Source organism: Perkinsus marinus, assembly GCF_000006405.1.
Source record: "Perkinsus marinus ATCC 50983 genomic scaffold scf_1104296943660, whole genome shotgun sequence".
NCBI classification, from domain to species: Eukaryota; Perkinsozoa; order Perkinsida; family Perkinsidae; genus Perkinsus; species Perkinsus marinus.
In genome coordinates this window covers 50776-67723 of record NW_003211731.1, presented here as the reverse complement: position 1 = coordinate 67723, position 16948 = coordinate 50776, and the positions used below count along the sequence as shown (strand labels likewise).

The 16948-nt window shown below is 46.9% G+C and overlaps 1 protein-coding gene across 1 annotated transcript; it reads left to right on the top strand.

The window, feature by feature from the left end:
• Nucleotides 1-895: 895 nt before the first annotated feature.
• On the top strand, nt 896-7537 carry Pmar_PMAR015047 (conserved hypothetical protein; the record flags this gene model as incomplete). The annotated part of the gene is made up of 30 exons (XM_002781040.1): nt 896-1008; nt 1055-1140; nt 1242-1402; nt 1727-1847; nt 2271-2347; nt 2408-2458; nt 2504-2598; nt 2646-2700; nt 3271-3372; nt 3439-3565; nt 3800-3900; nt 3949-4107; nt 4193-4290; nt 4359-4419; nt 4465-4573; nt 4626-4714; nt 4761-4826; nt 4867-4996; nt 5049-5154; nt 5199-5271; nt 5326-5386; nt 5439-5526; nt 5580-5708; nt 6095-6194; nt 6251-6354; nt 6406-6528; nt 6736-6776; nt 6823-6877; nt 6922-7128; nt 7250-7537. 30 exons carry the CDS (start codon nt 896-898, stop codon nt 7392-7394), a joined length of 3033 nt encoding a protein of 1010 aa, XP_002781086.1. The 3' UTR covers nt 7395-7537.
• Nucleotides 7538-16948: the final 9411 nt, after the last annotated feature.

Sequence of the window (16948 nt, the reverse complement as noted above, 5' to 3'; positions counted from 1 at the left end):
AGCAGCATCTTACAATAGGTACATCAACACGCTGAGGAATACTCGTTAATGTTAGTGTATAATAAGGAAATGGCGAAGTCGAATGACGACAAGTGCGGTGGAAAAATTAGTCAAGTTTATTTCTGAGGAGGAAGTGACAGCAGACTGCTGTGGAGGGATAGATTATATTGGAGTTTCACGATTACCCGTTTTACGTGAAGTGTGAAAAACGCGGTGCTATGCAGTAGTAGTCGTGAAATATGTTTTTCATATCACTAGGGTGGTGAATCCACTCCACCGTATTTCCTTGTAAATAGTAAAGCATATATGTATAACATCAGTAGTTTTTCTTTCTATATATTAGATCTGTTCATTATTTCTGAATATATTCATAAATGGGAACCCTCCGTGTCGCTAAAGTGTGACGATGATAGTGTGTGTTTGAGGACACGTTTGTGTTGGTATTGCATTGGGGACAGCACGTTGTGTTGGTTGCTTTCTCGCTAGGCTCTGTCGGAGAGCTTTGGCGAATTTTGTAAGAATACATATACTAATTGTTAGGGAAGGAACGATTGATGATGCTGTGTAATTATGACGGTTCTATGGAGGCCTTATGTGAAATGATTGTTGGTCACTACTACTCTAGTGTAGGATGCCACCTATGGAGTATTAAGTATGTATCCAGAGTAACTTCAGGGGGGAGTGGTATCACTTTCGCCTTAGTTAGGTTGGGACTTATTAAAATTGCGGGTTTGATCATAAGGAGCCCTCTGTATATTGTACATGCATTTTCGATGCTGTTAGTTATGTAAAGCACCTGTTTGCTCGTGGTGTGGTATTAGGAGGGGTATGCTGGTTCATCATCTCGTGTGCTTTGGCCACCACCAGTTTGAAGTTTCGTTTTTCAATCGCCATAATGGTAACGCCTCAAGAAACTGCCCAAGAAAAACTCACTGAACTTGTTCTCTCTGGAAGTGAACGTGTTGCTGAAGCGGAGATCGCTAGTGAGATTGCTGAGGAGGTGGACGAGTAAGTGAAATCTTGCAATCTTGCATTTCCTCAACGCTCTTCTCAGGAACTCGCAAGGTCGTAGTCGGGAGGAAAAGACACCTCAGTCGGTTGAACGGCATAGACTCATTTCAGTGGCGAATCGATTACCTTGTAAGTAAAAATGACATATCGGGGAATTGAACCTGGGGCCTTAGGGTTGTTAGCAGGGTGGCATAACGCGTTGAGCTGTTTAGATGTTTTGTTTTGGGCAGGCACGATTCATAAGGACAAGGACACGGGGAAATGGGTTGCCAGTAAAAGCTCAGGAGGGCTTGTATCAGCACTCAGTGGTGTTAGCGGTATCGACATGAACTGGATCGGGTGGCCGGGCTGTGAGGTGCCCGATGAAGACAAGGAGGAAGTCGCTGAACTGGTAGGACTGTCCAATCTTGTAGTGTGAGAGAACCCAACAGAGATGATGGAGGAAATATAAAAGCCTTAAGATTGATCGGACTCATCATGAGATGTGGCGGGCGGCGCAGTGGCCTCAAAGAAATGGTGTTCACTCTAGTGATATGGAAAACATATTTCACGACTACTACTGCATATCACCGCGTTTCCACCGAGTTTTACGACGCCACTTTACGTAAAACGGGTAGTCGTGAAACTCCAGTGTAGTGTGGTCGAATGGAAGAATATATACAATGTTCTGGACAGTTGAATCTAGATTCAGATTTTGACATTATCTAATTCTTAGGTTCGAGAGCAAGGGTGCTACCCGGTATTCCTCACTGATAGCGAAATCGAGTTGTACTATAACGGCTTTTGTAACAATACGTTGTGGCCTTTATTCCACTACATTACTCCGTCCACTGAACGTGAGTTGGGAAGTCTTGCGCAATTTTTAGAGGAAAAATCGGAATATATGTTCGTTTTTCACACTGATTTTAGGAGTTTATATATAAATTCAGGTAGAAGAACGAATGGTCATATTATCATCATCAACATATGTAGTTGACCATGTGCACATTTCCCCCCACACACTGTTGTAGAGATGTATTGATTATGGTATAGCGTTTTGATGTTGCGGCGGTGACTGTCTGGTCCGTAAAATCATCCAGGAACCTATAACGTTCCCGGGGGGGGAACTCATTTTTGAATTTTCCACCTATGGCTAGGAACACATTCTTCAATCAGTTTCCCGTGTAAATGTCGTCGCATTAGGATCATCATTTTCACTATTGTTATCAAGCCCTGGAGGAGCGTTATTTCTCAAAGCTCTGACTGCTGTTTCTATTCAGGTGTTATAGCAGGAAGAACACTAGAATGGGAAACGTATCAACAAGCTAATGCTAAGTTCGTCGATGCTATCATGAAGGTAGGGGGGAAAAGATATTTGCACGCATGCACATGAAAGATATTTTTCTCCTCTCTGTAGGTTTTGCATGATGACGATCTGGTGTGGGTCCACGACTACCACCTGATGTTGGTAGTGTTGGATTACCTCGTATACGTCAGGACGAATTGCTCTTAGGTGCCCAAGCTCCTACGTGAGAGAGTCCCCAACGCGAATATCGGTTGGTTTCTGCACACTCCTTTCCCCTCGGCTGAGATATATCGGATGTTACCGTAGGCTTACTGAGTCTGGCTAGATGTCATCGAGTTGCATTTGTCAGGCAAAGAGAAGAAATCCTACAAGGGTTGCTATCAGCAAACCTGCTCGCTTTCCATGTAAGTATATTATACCTATAATGTTCCTGGGGGGAATCTCGTCTTTGAAGTTTCCACGTATGGCTAGGAACACATTCTTCAATCAGTTTCCCATGCAAATGTCATCACATTAGGAGTCTTTTTTAACTGCTAGTGAGCTCTAAGTAATGCGATTTCTCAAAGTTGAATGAAATCCCGTGTACATGGTCAACTCTATGTGTTGATGACGATGAAAAAATTTCGGGAAATATGTGTTGTATTTTATATATTTTTTCCCGAGTCGTGGGTAAGTTATTATGACTTCAGCTGAGAAAAGCAACCATTTATTCTAACATTGTCAGTGTCGCCGAAATTTTGGGATTTTTTTTTGTTTTTATACGCTTTTTTCCAAAGTCGCGTGTGAATTGTTCTGCTTCCAGCTGAGAAAATTTGCGCTAAAATTTCAATCTTTTGAGGAAATTTCAGTCCTGTTGGTTTTAGGTCGGAATATGATGTCGCTCGCGGACGACTGAATTGGCGGGCTTGTTTGCATCATTATCACGTGTTGGAGGAATTAAGAATGACGAAAGTTGGTTGAGTTATGGTATGCAGGTACACGACTATGTGAGGCACTTCCTGTCCTGCTGTGTGCAGTTGACTACTCTAGAGATCACACCGCAAGGAGTTGACGCAACACCTCTCAATGGCAACTTTGTAGGAGGAGGACGTCGTCGTCGGTTCGAATCCTGGTTGAGGCATTTTTCTTGTATTTTTTATCAGGTTAAGTGTGCTACAATACCAATTGGCATCGACCCAACTCCGTTCACTTCAACAGCCGAGTCTGTCACTGTCGCAGCACGAGTGGCTAGTCTGAAGGAGCAATGGGGTGATCGAAAAGTCATACTCGGTAAGCTACTACGTATGTGATGATTCTTTATGTGTGTTGCTACTTCTATCCGTGTACTCTGAGCAGACAGAAATCTTGACAACTCTTTGCGAAAAATGTACTCGAGCGATAAATGTGAACTGTTGTTCAATTCGGATCATTAAGAGTGTATTGTACCTTTTTTCTGCGGATTGATTTTTGCCCCTGAGCTGAGTTTATTTTTTTGGTGGTTCTTGAAGTGATATCGTCGGTCAGGTATTGATCGACTTGATTACATAAAGGGTATTCCACACAAACTTCGAGCCTTTGATATGTTCTTAGATGAGCACCCAGAGTGGGCATCTCAGTGTGTGTTGGTGAGCTACCATACCATCAATGTGTGAAGTGAGGTGTACTACTACCAGGTGCAACTGGCAATTCCTACTAGAAGTGAAGTGCCGGAGTATCAGCGCCTGAAGCGGCAGGTTCACGAGATGGTCGGATCGATTTGTGGCAAGCACAGCAATCTTTATACTGGTCCTCCGGTGATCTATCTCGATGGATGCGTTGATCATGAGGAGTTGGTAAGTGTTGCTTTGGCCTAGCGGTTATGCTCAGTGGCTGACATACTGATGACCCTGGTTCGATTCTGACTCGTGCTATTTTCAGACTGCCCTTTACAGAGTTGCTGATGTTGCGCTGATCTCTTCTATTCGTGATGGTATGAATCTCGTTGCCTACGAGTTCGTAGCCTCACAACAACACAAGTAAGTCATTGTCAGCTCCTGAGCTCACGAGTTGCCGAAGGTGTGGTATGAATATCATCGCTCTTCAGAAACGGCGTCCTAGTGATCAGTGAGTTCGCTGGAGCTGCACAGTACCTAGGAGCTGGAAGTGTAAGCGAATCGCCTCTCTCGGTCGGTTGACAGTTTTTGTATCAGATTCGAATCAACCCATGGAACCTTGAGGAGGTGTCCTGGGCTATATACGAAGCTTTAACGATGGGTGAGGACCGTCGTAAGGAAATGCATGATTACTGTTTCAAATACAGTAGGAAAATAATACCATTCTAGTCATAACAACGTCCGGTCGTCGTCTTCAGTTCATAATCACAGCGCTCAACGTTGGGCCGAGACTTTCATCGCAACTCTCAAGAGTGCTTGTTCAGACCGGATAGACGTTTCTGCTTCGGTGAGTTGCTGCAACTCAGTCTTCATTCGAGTCTTTGGTCATTCAGGTTTCCCCTCTTGTGCCTTTCAATAAGTTACGCACTTCTATTGAGTGTAGCACCAAACGATTATTGGTGAGTAAAAACTTCCCATTGGGAACGATTATGGGCTCAGGTGTTTGATTTGATGGACTGTCTTGTGCCCTCGAAAACGAGACGGGGAGTACCGGCAAAGTTGTATCAATCCCTGATGTCGGTGCCAAAGGATCTCATGGCAAGCCTTCAACGTTTGGCTAATGATGAGAGTAAGGTCTCGGGTTCGATCCCCGCACTTGTCATTTTTCACATAATTATTAGATACTATAATGGTCGTGACCACGAGCCACTCTAAGCAAATTGTGGAGAGACTTCTCGGACACCTACCGATATACCTTCTACCTGAGAACGGTTGCATCTATAGAAAGTGGGTCGGCTGAGCTGTTGATCTGTGATGATTCGGTTCGTCAGTCCGGAAGGTGTGTGGAAGTACGCTGATGCGCTAGCATGCGGTTGCATCACTGAAGATAACTCATTGGCTGAGGTGAGCGCTGATACCACTCCTTTTCCAAATCATAGATTGAGTTTGGTGCTCCAGGTTGAATCGACCGTAGGCATCAGTTCTCCTCAATCACGTTCTGCTTGGTCGAGAGCCGACAGTAAGTTGTCGAGGTCCCCGGTTCGATCCCTGGCTGAGGCATTTTTATTCAGCGTCGGACGGTGGGTGGATGAACGGCGCTGAGGAAGTGCTACGATACTTCCAAGAGAGGACTCCTGGTAGCTACATCGACCGCACTGAGTGAGCACATGATCAGTTGCTTCCAGCAAGCGTGTTAGTTCTGTCTATCACAGGTTCAGTCTGAAGTGGTTCTTCGACAATACGCAAACCGACTTTGGAGCGCCTCAAACTCGAGACCTCATGATACAGCTCTGGGCTGGCCCCCTGGCTAATGCTGATGCGGAGATCGTCGTGGGAAACAGGTGAAGCACTAGCAATATCGTATATTCTAATAACGTATAGTTTATTCGCCATTGCTAGTACTATCACCGTTGCTCGGGATGAGGAGTATTTTGTTATTGCTACTCCAGCTCCTACTGTACCTATATACCATAACTCGTTCAAATCAATCAGAATTAAATTATATACCGTGATAAAACATTTAACAGTCAACGTATGTTGCGAAGTAAAGCCGTCTCTTGCGAGATGTTGGTGCTTTCCCCGACGTTGTTATTATCATATATCCAATTCGTAGTGACTGTGTTGAGGAGTTCAACGGAGTTATGTGAATCAAGTCCATGTGTTGCATTATGACGTGAATACACAGCATAGTGTGTGGCGCTTGTCGATCACTTTCATGATGTTTTAGGTATATCGAGATTCGACCCAAAGATTCTTCACTTGCATCCAATCTCGACAAGATACTACATTATGAGATACTCGAGGCTGACCCAGCTTCTGATTCTAAGGTATCCGCGATTTAGCGAATGTGCGGGAGTTCGAAAGCAAAAGCGCTCGCCCGTAGGTTGATACTTGCGTCGTTATCGGCGCATATCCTTTCCGTGATGAAGATGTTTACCAAGTAGTGGAAGATACACTCGTTCGACAATGGCTACCCAAATACACCCGGTAAGTTTCACGCGCCATGAAATTATGGACAGTGTGGGATGCGGGTTGCAGACACCAACATGGTTGTCCAACACGGAGCGTCTCATCATCGTCGAGGCAATCGAGTTCTGACTGCATTATGGACATCATGGGCTGTGACGCTCTCAGAGCTTTAGGAAATTCCCAACAGCTTAAGTGGGTTGATGGAGTCTTACCCGCTTCACGTGAAGTGGCGTAAGACTCAGTAAAAGAACCGATGTTCGCGGTGATATGCAGTAGTCGTGAAATGTATTTTTCATCGCGGGTGAAACTCCAGTGTAGGAAGTTCCTACTAGAAACCCTTTCCGTGTGAATTGAACCTGGGTCCTTGTTATGGAAGAGTATGATTTCGTTGTTCTTCAGACCTATGCATGATGACGGTAAAGACTCCTTAGAATGCGAAAGTAAGACGAGTTTGACCTTCCGTACTATGCTATGATACTATTTCAGGCGAGGCTACTGCTACGAATGACTACGCAGTAGTGGCTGAATCCCCGACTACAACGTACGATAATCCTCTCGTTGTTATTACAGTGTCATTATCCTCAGAGGCTCTAGTCGGAAAATGCATCGTGAACAGCAGCTTGATTCGGGAGCTCTCACAGCTGTAAATGCCTCGGGTGAGGCCACGAGTGCATCAACTGTATCGTGTTTGGACGAATCGTCAACGACAGAGTCGATGAAAGAGACACTCCGACAACTACACGATGCCTGTTATTCGATAGCAGTGGGTCAGTGTAAGGTGTCTAAGGCCAAGTAAGTCACTGTTGTAACTGTCAACGTGGACAGTTGAAAAACGTTATTTCTGAGATTTGCCTGAGGAAGAATACACCCGTTAGCTCCCTTCCCGTGCCACAGTGAGTTTGTATGTTATTAGATACTCCATCCCAAATACCTATTATGTGGCAAATCTAGTCCATGATATTGCGACGCACTTACCGCAGTCGCCACTAGCAGGTGTGACCACCAGCAACGACTCTGTTGTCGCTGTTGAACACCAACATTCTATTACGACCCCTTGAGCGTATACCCTCATGAGAGCTCTGATTGACACTGTGTTGTATAAACTATATTACTATTGTTCTTGTTGTTGGCTTGCTATGCTCGCTAGTGTTCTTCTACTTCTCATCATTACTTTCTCATCTCGATCATCATAAACTATGTTGAAGATTTTCAGCGATTTTCGAGATTTGCGTTCCCCAAGGGTCGCTTGTTGATGAGAATTTTCATTGGCGTTGGTCATCATAATCGACATGCGCAATGAGAGCCCTTCTCACAGGAAAGATGTGATCGACTATTAACAGTAAAATCAACTTCAAGGCTTCTCTACTCGTCTTTATCGCACAAATCCTGTACAGGGTCTTTCCACAATTGGCCACATTCAGCTAGTTCGAGGGGCGCATCTTGAAATTCTGGAAACATCTTCTGTTATCAAGTGGGTTCAGCGGTTCCTTTTGTTAGCCCAACGTCAACGGAAAGGTTTAAATCGCTAGTAAAACTCAAAAGCACAACGTTGAGCTCTACGTAGCAGAAGTGACGTTCAAACGAGCCAAGCGGCAAAGTATGGGCGACAAGCGACACAACTGAGCTGAATGAGCAACACAATAGTTGATTGGAGGCTCAGGCGAGGGAAGCACTGAAGCGCAAGCTCGCAGAGTTAGAGGTTTAACTGAGGTCATTTGATTTGGCTAAATGGCATAGCAATCTGGTAGCATATGTTGGCCCGATGGGAAGGGAGACCTCGCCTGATATGATACCCACATCAGATTTCTTACAAAGCTCCAGAAGGATCCTTATATGTATGTCCGCATGAGCGCGCTGCATTCGGCCTGACTCTCAAACAGTCGCAAGCAGCAGGGACTCTCTGCTGCTTTCTGTTTGCAGTACTCAAACTTAGAGTACTACAAGGAGAAAGTCGCTGACAGATTCTGAATCTGTTGTAATCTGACATTTAAGATTCAGATGCGGGCGATATGAGAATCACGATACCGATGAACTTGATCAATCATCAAGGATTCTTTCAAAGAATTTCTTTGAGTGGAGTGTTGGGGAGTCTCAAGAATACACTACGAATAACACAAATACCACATCCCATACACGGACACACAGTGTGTGGGGCATTATGGCGATCGGTAGGGTTGCAAAAACAAAGGACTTACCACGTGACGCACGTGACGTGAGGCAGGCCTCTCGGAATCGTAGTTTTCGTGTTGGAAGTTTCCCGCGATGTACATCACGCCGTAGCATACAAGCACCAAACAAGTGTTGTTCAGATAGGCGAAATTGATCTCCTCAGTCACGAAATCGCGGGCGCTATTCACCAACTCGGAATCCGTATTTGAATCGCGTCGATATATTGACTTCCTTATTCATTGATACGAATCGTATCATACGATGCACTTGAGTAAACGCAAGCACTGAATCGGCGTCCTTAAGCGCTGCATCTGGATTCCCCATCTACGGACATGCCGACCCTATTCGCCGGATAGATCTCTGGATGGTATAGATGGAACACGACAGAGCGATCTGTGAAGGGCCTGTTAGCTTAAAGCCCTGCTTGTACAAGCATATCAATACCTATCCATGAACCTTGGCGAATACGGTGACCAGATGGCATTACTGGGGTGGCTGGAAAACTGACTTTTGCATCAGCTGATTTCGACCGACCACCTTGAAACGACTAACATTCTAACTGAGGGAATGAAAATTGATCGTCGTTTCATAGAGTTGTGACGGAATATGAACGGTCGGAATCGTGCCAGAAACATCAATGGTGCTACATCTCAAGTAATCACCGTTACACAGCCCGAGCGAATTTCACTCAGTGGAATCCAACACCACCGCAGAAGGAAGCACATAGCCACGCTATGATAGTCTCATTCAGGGGGTGTCTTAGAGGTTTGCTCGAAGTCAAATCTAGGAACATGGCCGCCAATATCGGCCTGCTTATCTATCATCCTGTCAGAAATAATTTTATCAGTATCATCCACGTGAACATCACCGTTAACAATACCAAAGATGAGCAGGATATCCACAATGGGGAGTAACTTTGTAGGAGCTTAGGAGTGATGATAAAACACGGAATGCTTCGAACGCTTGAGAAATATTCGCAATCCCAGCGCGGCATCAACACGTTGCTCCAGTCGTGTCCTACTGTATGGCCTACACAAATTGCGCGCGCATAGAGAAATCTCTCATCACTTCACTGCTCAGAAGTGAGCGTCATTCCCAATCATAATGTCAGGAACCATCGAGGGCTGGGAGGACTCCTCTTCAAATTAGGATATTCCCACATCAAAACCATTACCCTATACCGTTACAACGTCACTGCCCAAGTAATGTGCCGGTGACTAATTCCTGTGTTGGCCACCGGTTCGAACGCGTGAATAGTTCTGTCCGAAGTGATGCACTCCCATGTAAGATAAGTTATCTTAGATAACCTTACAAGGGTTCCCGCCAGAGTCTTCACGCGGGCCTTCGGCCCACCTTGCCTTTCCATCATCGATTAGACCTTCTAGGAGGTTGGACGGAGTCTTGGAAAGATTCATTCTACATTGTAATAAGGGTTAACTAGTTAACACAAGTTAAACACCGATACGGAGGGCGCGTCACCGTGTGACGGTCACACAGTGCGTCTCCGTCACACACGTGCATATCATCCGCGGTGTGTCCCCCACCCTTATCCAGGGTCCGTCGTGAAGCTACCCGCTTGAGCAAACATCGCCGCAGCTTTATAGGACCAGACGGCGTATGCCGTGTATGATTTCTTTCAACCCAGCCCGCCACTCTCGGGAGCAAGCATCTGTTGGTCGACCGTGCGAGGCGTCGCGTCGCCGGCACGCGCCCGCCGGAGCGCAACGTGCGCAGCGCCAGCAGAGGCGCTCGTCGGACTAACTCGATGCTTCGAGCGCTGAAAGTCATCGACACCTTCTGTCTTCCAGCCCACTAGACCCATGCGCTCAGGAGTGGGATATTTAACGCTGTATACACACCGTGGATCATAGCTGGGAGCGCTCTGGTGCACAATCGCCTCTCTGCACTTGCATGAGAACAACTATTAATCCTCAAGCATGCACGGGCCATAATTCGCACAAAGCAATTGCGGGGCAAGCGAAGCAAGCGGAGCATATTCAGCAACAACAGTAGGCACTTTCTTGTTGTACGTGCGTGTATGGTGGGTTATTTCGACTCAACTACCCGAGCTTCTAGAGGCTTCAGATTGATCAAACGAGTCGTCTAATAGACGACTGCACACGTGAATCGGAGCATAGACGTCGTCTATGCGGATTCACGTATGCAGGCCAAGCGAATCGATCGACTTCTCAGTCGCTAAACACAGGGTAACTCTTCGAGAGTTATACTGTTTTCTACGTCACATCGGCTACGGGTGTCGAGCTGCACAATAGTATACGTACCACATTAATCTTGGGAGTTTATATTTAATTCGAGTGGATCCGTCAACAGGCCCTGTGCCATACAGTATCTCACCGTCTGCGGTTTCAGTTGCTCCCTGTCCTATTGATGCGCATCGCACTTGTCATTGCGGCGGCCGTGGCTTACATGCTGCAGGCTGGTATGGGCGGTTGTAACGATTGTGAGGATCGCAGATACTGCACCAACTGTCCGGATAACTGCTATTACCGCATTGGATCTGGGTGCGTGTGCGGATGACCTCCTATCTGAGATACGTGACCTTCACATTCCCGTTGAACGGGACCTGTTCATCTATTGGGTGTAAGGAACTCATAATGGTTAATTTTGCATCATTAATCTTACTTGCGATCTTTAGGCATTAGCTGTGTCCTCACACTTTTCATGAGCTCTCTGCGCCTCTGTTGCACTTCGGATGGGAGTCAACTCGAGAACTGATGATCGCCACACAGTATGTGTGTGTGATAATTCTTCAAGGCTTGACGCCTCTCATCTGTTTGTCACTCATCAGACGAGCATTTCTGGTTAATCTGGTCTACTCTACTCTCTGTTATACTTTCGTCAGACTTTCTGGGAAGTAGCAAAGAACGCATGAGATTACAAGATATGTCTGTGACCCGTCCGATATTCGATTCTGATCTGTGACGTATACTGAAAAGTCCGTATTTTTGGAGCTCGATACACTCCATCCAGTCGTATCTCACGTACTTCAGGGAGTATTCGTTTGGATCATAATCTTCGGTCTATTTGATAGACTCTATTCCGTCACTATACCTAATATGGATACGAGTCTTAGCAGAGAAAGCGATGTTGGGTTGCACAAGAATCCTTAGCTTCGAATAAGGAGTCTGAGGAGGGTGAAACTGTGCTACAGTGTGGAAGCTACGCATCGGTGATACAGGAACGGTCTCCGACTCGAGCCTCGACTCGAGGCCCTCGAGTCTTGAGCTTCGAGGTGAACGTAAATTATGCTCATTATACTGCAAATAGCTGCTGCTGCACGACACATTGAGAAGCAGGGCGACATGGTTCCGGATGCTGTAAAGCTGATGCAAGACGCGGAGCCTGAGGCGACAGGCCACAGTTCGTTCGATCAGCGGGTTATTTCGGCTGGAGATTTGTTGCTACAGCTCGGGACTCCCGAGCCGGGAGTGAGCGATGGTGACAGGTCGTCCACGCTACCATCGAAACGAGGCTGTTCTCCGGTCTGAGGGGACCGTTCAGAAGTGACAAACGTCGTGTGAGTACCGCAGTGACCGCACATACTATCGTACGCCAGCCTGTCTGAGTTAGGCTCGCTCGAACCGACGTACGATGGTTGCTGTGACTGCGGCAGGGTCGTTCCACCCTCGTTCTGACAAAGGCTCCACTGAAATCGAGGAGATTCCAGCCGGCCTCACGCCTTTCATATCGGACATTACTGCAGTCGGCGCAGAACTCGCCGATGTTGCGAACAAATTGTTCACGTGATTGAATCACGGGAGCTATCTCGGGTTGTGGGAATTGCGGCCGAGGAATTTCGATGAGGCTCTGGGAATTGGGATAATCACTTTCTACCTGCAGTCTATCTAGTTAATAATCTACAAGCGGTTGTATTTATACCATATTTACTGTTGTATAATGTGGTGTTTAATGGTCACTGGAGAGGAGCCAATGATTTAGTGGCCGAGATGGTGGAACGCGAAGCTATATATCTCGGAAAGTCCAACGCTACATAGCTATGGCTGTGTAGTACAACAGCCATAACACGTGTGGATCCGTAACGAGATGATATCATACTAACATGGTAGCATGGTCGCACGTTAACAGGACTCCGTACTCTACGCTGGACCGCACATTGTCCACGTGAAATCACACGGTGTGATTCACACGATTTCAGCTAATGTGGACTAGCAACCAACTCACAAAAAACCTAACACTATGTAGTATGTAGTGTCAAGTGTACGGTCTATAGTATATACCGGACACTATAGCTACAACTGCCAAACCATATCGGGTATACCACACGTACTAACTGCACGAGAAATAACAACAGATGAAAGGCGAGAATGGCGAGAAAAGCAAGCTCAACGCAAATCGTTTGTATAGACACCGTGGATCAGAGCTGGGGAACCCATTTACAGGAGAAGCACAGCATTTCGCTGCAACGTCCCTCCTTGGCATCTGAAGGATACCAATTGAACGAGACGCAACCCAAAATGCATTTGTTGGAGAATGGCTTCAGTCTATATCTGTATAACGCAAACAAAAAACTACCCTAAATGGCATAACAAAGATCCAGATGGGGGTAATATAACATATTTGCATTGGAAGAATGATTGGTGAAAAATCAGACGGCGTATGCCGTGTATGATTTCTTTCAACCCAGCCCGCCACTCCCGGGAGCAAGCATCGGTTGGTCGACCGTGCGCGGGCTCGCATCGCCGGCACGCGCCCGCCGTACCGCAACCTTCGCGGCGCCAGCAGAGGCGCTCGTCGGACTAAGTCGATGCTTCGAGCGCTGAAAGTCATCGACACCTTCTGTCTTCCAGCCCACTAGACCCAGGCGCCCAGGAGTGGGATATTTCACGGTGTATACACAGTGTGTATCACGGTGTGTATTACACACCGTGGATCATAGCTGGGGGCGCTCTGGCGCACAGTCGCCTCCCTGCACTTGCACGAGAACAACTATTGAACCTCGAGCATGCACGGACCATAATTCGCACAGAGCAATTGCGGAGCAAGCGAAGCATATTCAGCAACAACAGTAGGTACTTTCTTGTTGTACGTGCGTGTATGGTGGGTTATTTCGACTCAACTACCCGAGCTTCTAGAGGCTTCAGATTGATCAAACGAGTCGTCTAATAGACGACTGCACACGTGAATCGGAGCATAGACGTCGCCTATGCGGATTCACGTGTGCAGGCCAAGCGAATCGATCGACTTCTCAGTCGCTAAACACAGGCCCTGTGTCACAGGGTAACTCTTCGAGAGTTATAAGTTTTCTACGTCACATCGGCTACGGGTGTCGAGCTGCATAATAGTATACGTACCACATTAATCTTGGGAGTTTATATTTAATTCGAGTGGATCCGTCAACAGGCCCTGTGGCATAGAGTATCTCACCGTCTGCGGTTTCAGTTGCTCCCTGTCCTATTGATGCGCATCGCACTTGTCATTGCGGCGGCTGTGACTTACATGCTGCAGAGTGGTGTGGGCGGCTGTAACGATTGTGAGGATCGCAGATACTGCACTAACTGTCCGGATAACTGCTATTACCGCATTGGAACTGGGTGCGTCTGCAGATGACCTCCTATCTGAGATACGTGACCCTTACATTCCCGTTGAACGGGACCTATTCATCTATTGGGTGTAAGGAACTCATAATGGTTAATTTTGCATCATTAATCTTACTTGCGATCTTTAGGCATTAGCTGTGTCCTCACACTTTTCATGAGCTCTCTGCGCCTCTGTTGAACTTCGGATGGGAGTCAACTCGGGAACTGATGATCGCCACACAGTATGTGTGTGTGATAATTCTTCAAGGCTTGACGCCTCTCATCTGTTTGTCACTCATCAGACGAGCATTTCTGGTTAATCTGGTCTACTCTTCTCTCTGTTATACTTCCATCAGACTTTCTGGGAAGTAGCAAAGAACGCATGAGATTACAAGATATGTCTGTGACCCGTCCGATATTCGATTCTGATCTGTGACGTATACTGAAAAGTCCGTATTTTTGGAGCTCAATACACTCCATTCAGTCGTATCTCACGGACTTCAGGGAGTATTCATTCGGATCATAATCTTCGGTCTATTTGATAGACTCTATTCCGTCACTATACCCAATATGGATACGAGTCTTAGCAGCGAAAGCGATGTTGGGTTGCACAAGAATCCTTAGCTTCGAATAAGGAGTCTGAGGAGGGTGAAACTGTGCTACAGTGTGGAAGCTACGCATCGGTGATACAGGAACGGTCTCCGACTCGAGCCTCGACTCGAGGCCCTCGAGTGTTGAGCCAACTCGAGGTGAGCGCAAATTATGCTCATTATACTGCAAATAGCTGCTGCTGCACGACACATTGAGAAGCAGGGCGACATGGTTCCGGATGCTGTAGAGCTGATGCAAGACGCGGAGCCTGAGGCGACAGGCCACAGTTCGTTCGATCAGCGGGTTATTTCGGCTGGAGATTTGTTTCTACAGCTCGGGACTCCCGAGTCGGGAGTGAGCGATGGTGACAGGTCGTCCACGCTACCATCGAAACGAGGCTGTTCTCCCGTCTGAGGGGACCGTTCAGAAGTGACGAGCGTCGTGTGAATACCCCAGTGACCGCACATATTATCGTATGACAGCCTCTCTAGGATCGCTCGACCCGACGTACGACGGTTGCTGTGTCTGCTGCAGGGTCCTTCCACCCTTCTTCTGACAAAGGTTTCACGAAATCGAGGAGGCTCCAGCCGGCCTCACGCCTTTCATATCGGACATTACTGCTGTCGGCGCGGAACTCGTCGATGTCGCGAACAAATTGCTCACGTGATTGAATCACGGGAGCTATCTCGGGTTGCGGGAATCGCGGCCGAGGAATTTCGATGAGGCTCTGGGAATTGGGATAATCACTTCCTACCTGCAGTCTATCTAGTTAATAATCTACAAGCGGTTGTATTTATGCCATATTTACTGTTGTATAATGTGGTGTTTAATGGTCACTGGAGAGGAGCCAATGATTTAGTGGCCGAGATGGTGGAACGCGAAGCTATATATCTCGGAAAGTCCACCGCTACATAGCTATGGCTGTGTATTACAACAGCCATAACACGTGTGGATCCGTAACGAGATGATATCATACTAACAGTGTAGCATGGCCACACGTTAACAGGACTCCGTACTCTACGCTGGACCGCACATTGCCCACGTGAAATCACACGGTGTGATTCACACAATTTCAGCTAATGTGGACTAGCAACCAACTCACAAAAAACCTAACACTATATAGTATATAGTGTCAAGTGTACGGTCTATAGTATATACCGGACACTATAGCTACAACTGGCAAACTATATCGGGTATACCACACGTACTAACTGAGAGAGAAATAACAACAGATGAAAGGCGAGAATGACGAGAAAAGCAAGCTCAACGCAAATAATTTGTATGGACACCGTGGATCAGAGCTGGGGGACCCATTTACAGGAGAAGCACAGCATTTTGCTGTAACATTCCTCCTTGGCATCTGAAGGATACCAATTGAACGAGACGCAACCCAAAATGCATTTGTTGGAGAATGGCTTCAGTCTATATCTGTATAACGCAAACAAAAAAAACTACCCTAAATGGCATAACAAAGATCCAGATGGGGGTAATATAACATATTTGCATTGGAAGAATGATTGGTGAAAAATCAGACGGCGTATGCCGTGTATGATTTCTTTCAACCCAGCCCGCCACTCCCGGGAGCAAGCATCGGTTGGTCGACCGTGCGCGGGCTCGCATCGCCGGCACGCGCCCGCCGTACCGCAACCTTCGCGGCGCCAGCAGAGGCGCTCGTCGGACTAACTCGATGCTTCGAGCGCTGAAAGTCATCGACACCTTCTGTCTTCCAGCCCACTAGACCCAGGCGCCCAGGAGTGGGATATTTCACGGTGTATACACAGTGTGTATCACGGTGTGATACACGGTGTGTATTACACACCGTGGATCATAGCTGGGGGCGCTCTGGCGCACAGTCGCCTCCCTGCACTTGCACGAGAACAACTGTTGAACCTCGAGCATGCACGGACCATAATTCGCACAAAGCAATTGCGGAGCAAGCGAAGCAAGCGGAGCATATTCAGCAACAACAGTAGGCACTTTCTTGTTGTACGTGCGTGTATGGTGGGTTATTTCGACTCAACTATCCGAGCTTCTAGAGGCTTCAGATTGATCAAACGAGTCGTCTAATAGACGACTGCACACGTGAATCGGAGCATAGACGTCGTCTATGCGGATCCACGTGTGCAGGCCAAGCGAATCGATCGACTTCTCAGTCGCTAAACACAGGGTAACTCTTCGAGAGTTATAAGTTTTCTACGTCACATCGGCTACGGGTGTCGAGCTGCATAATAGTATACGTACCACATTAAATCTGGGGGAGTTATATTTTAATTTCGAGTGGATCCGTCAACAGG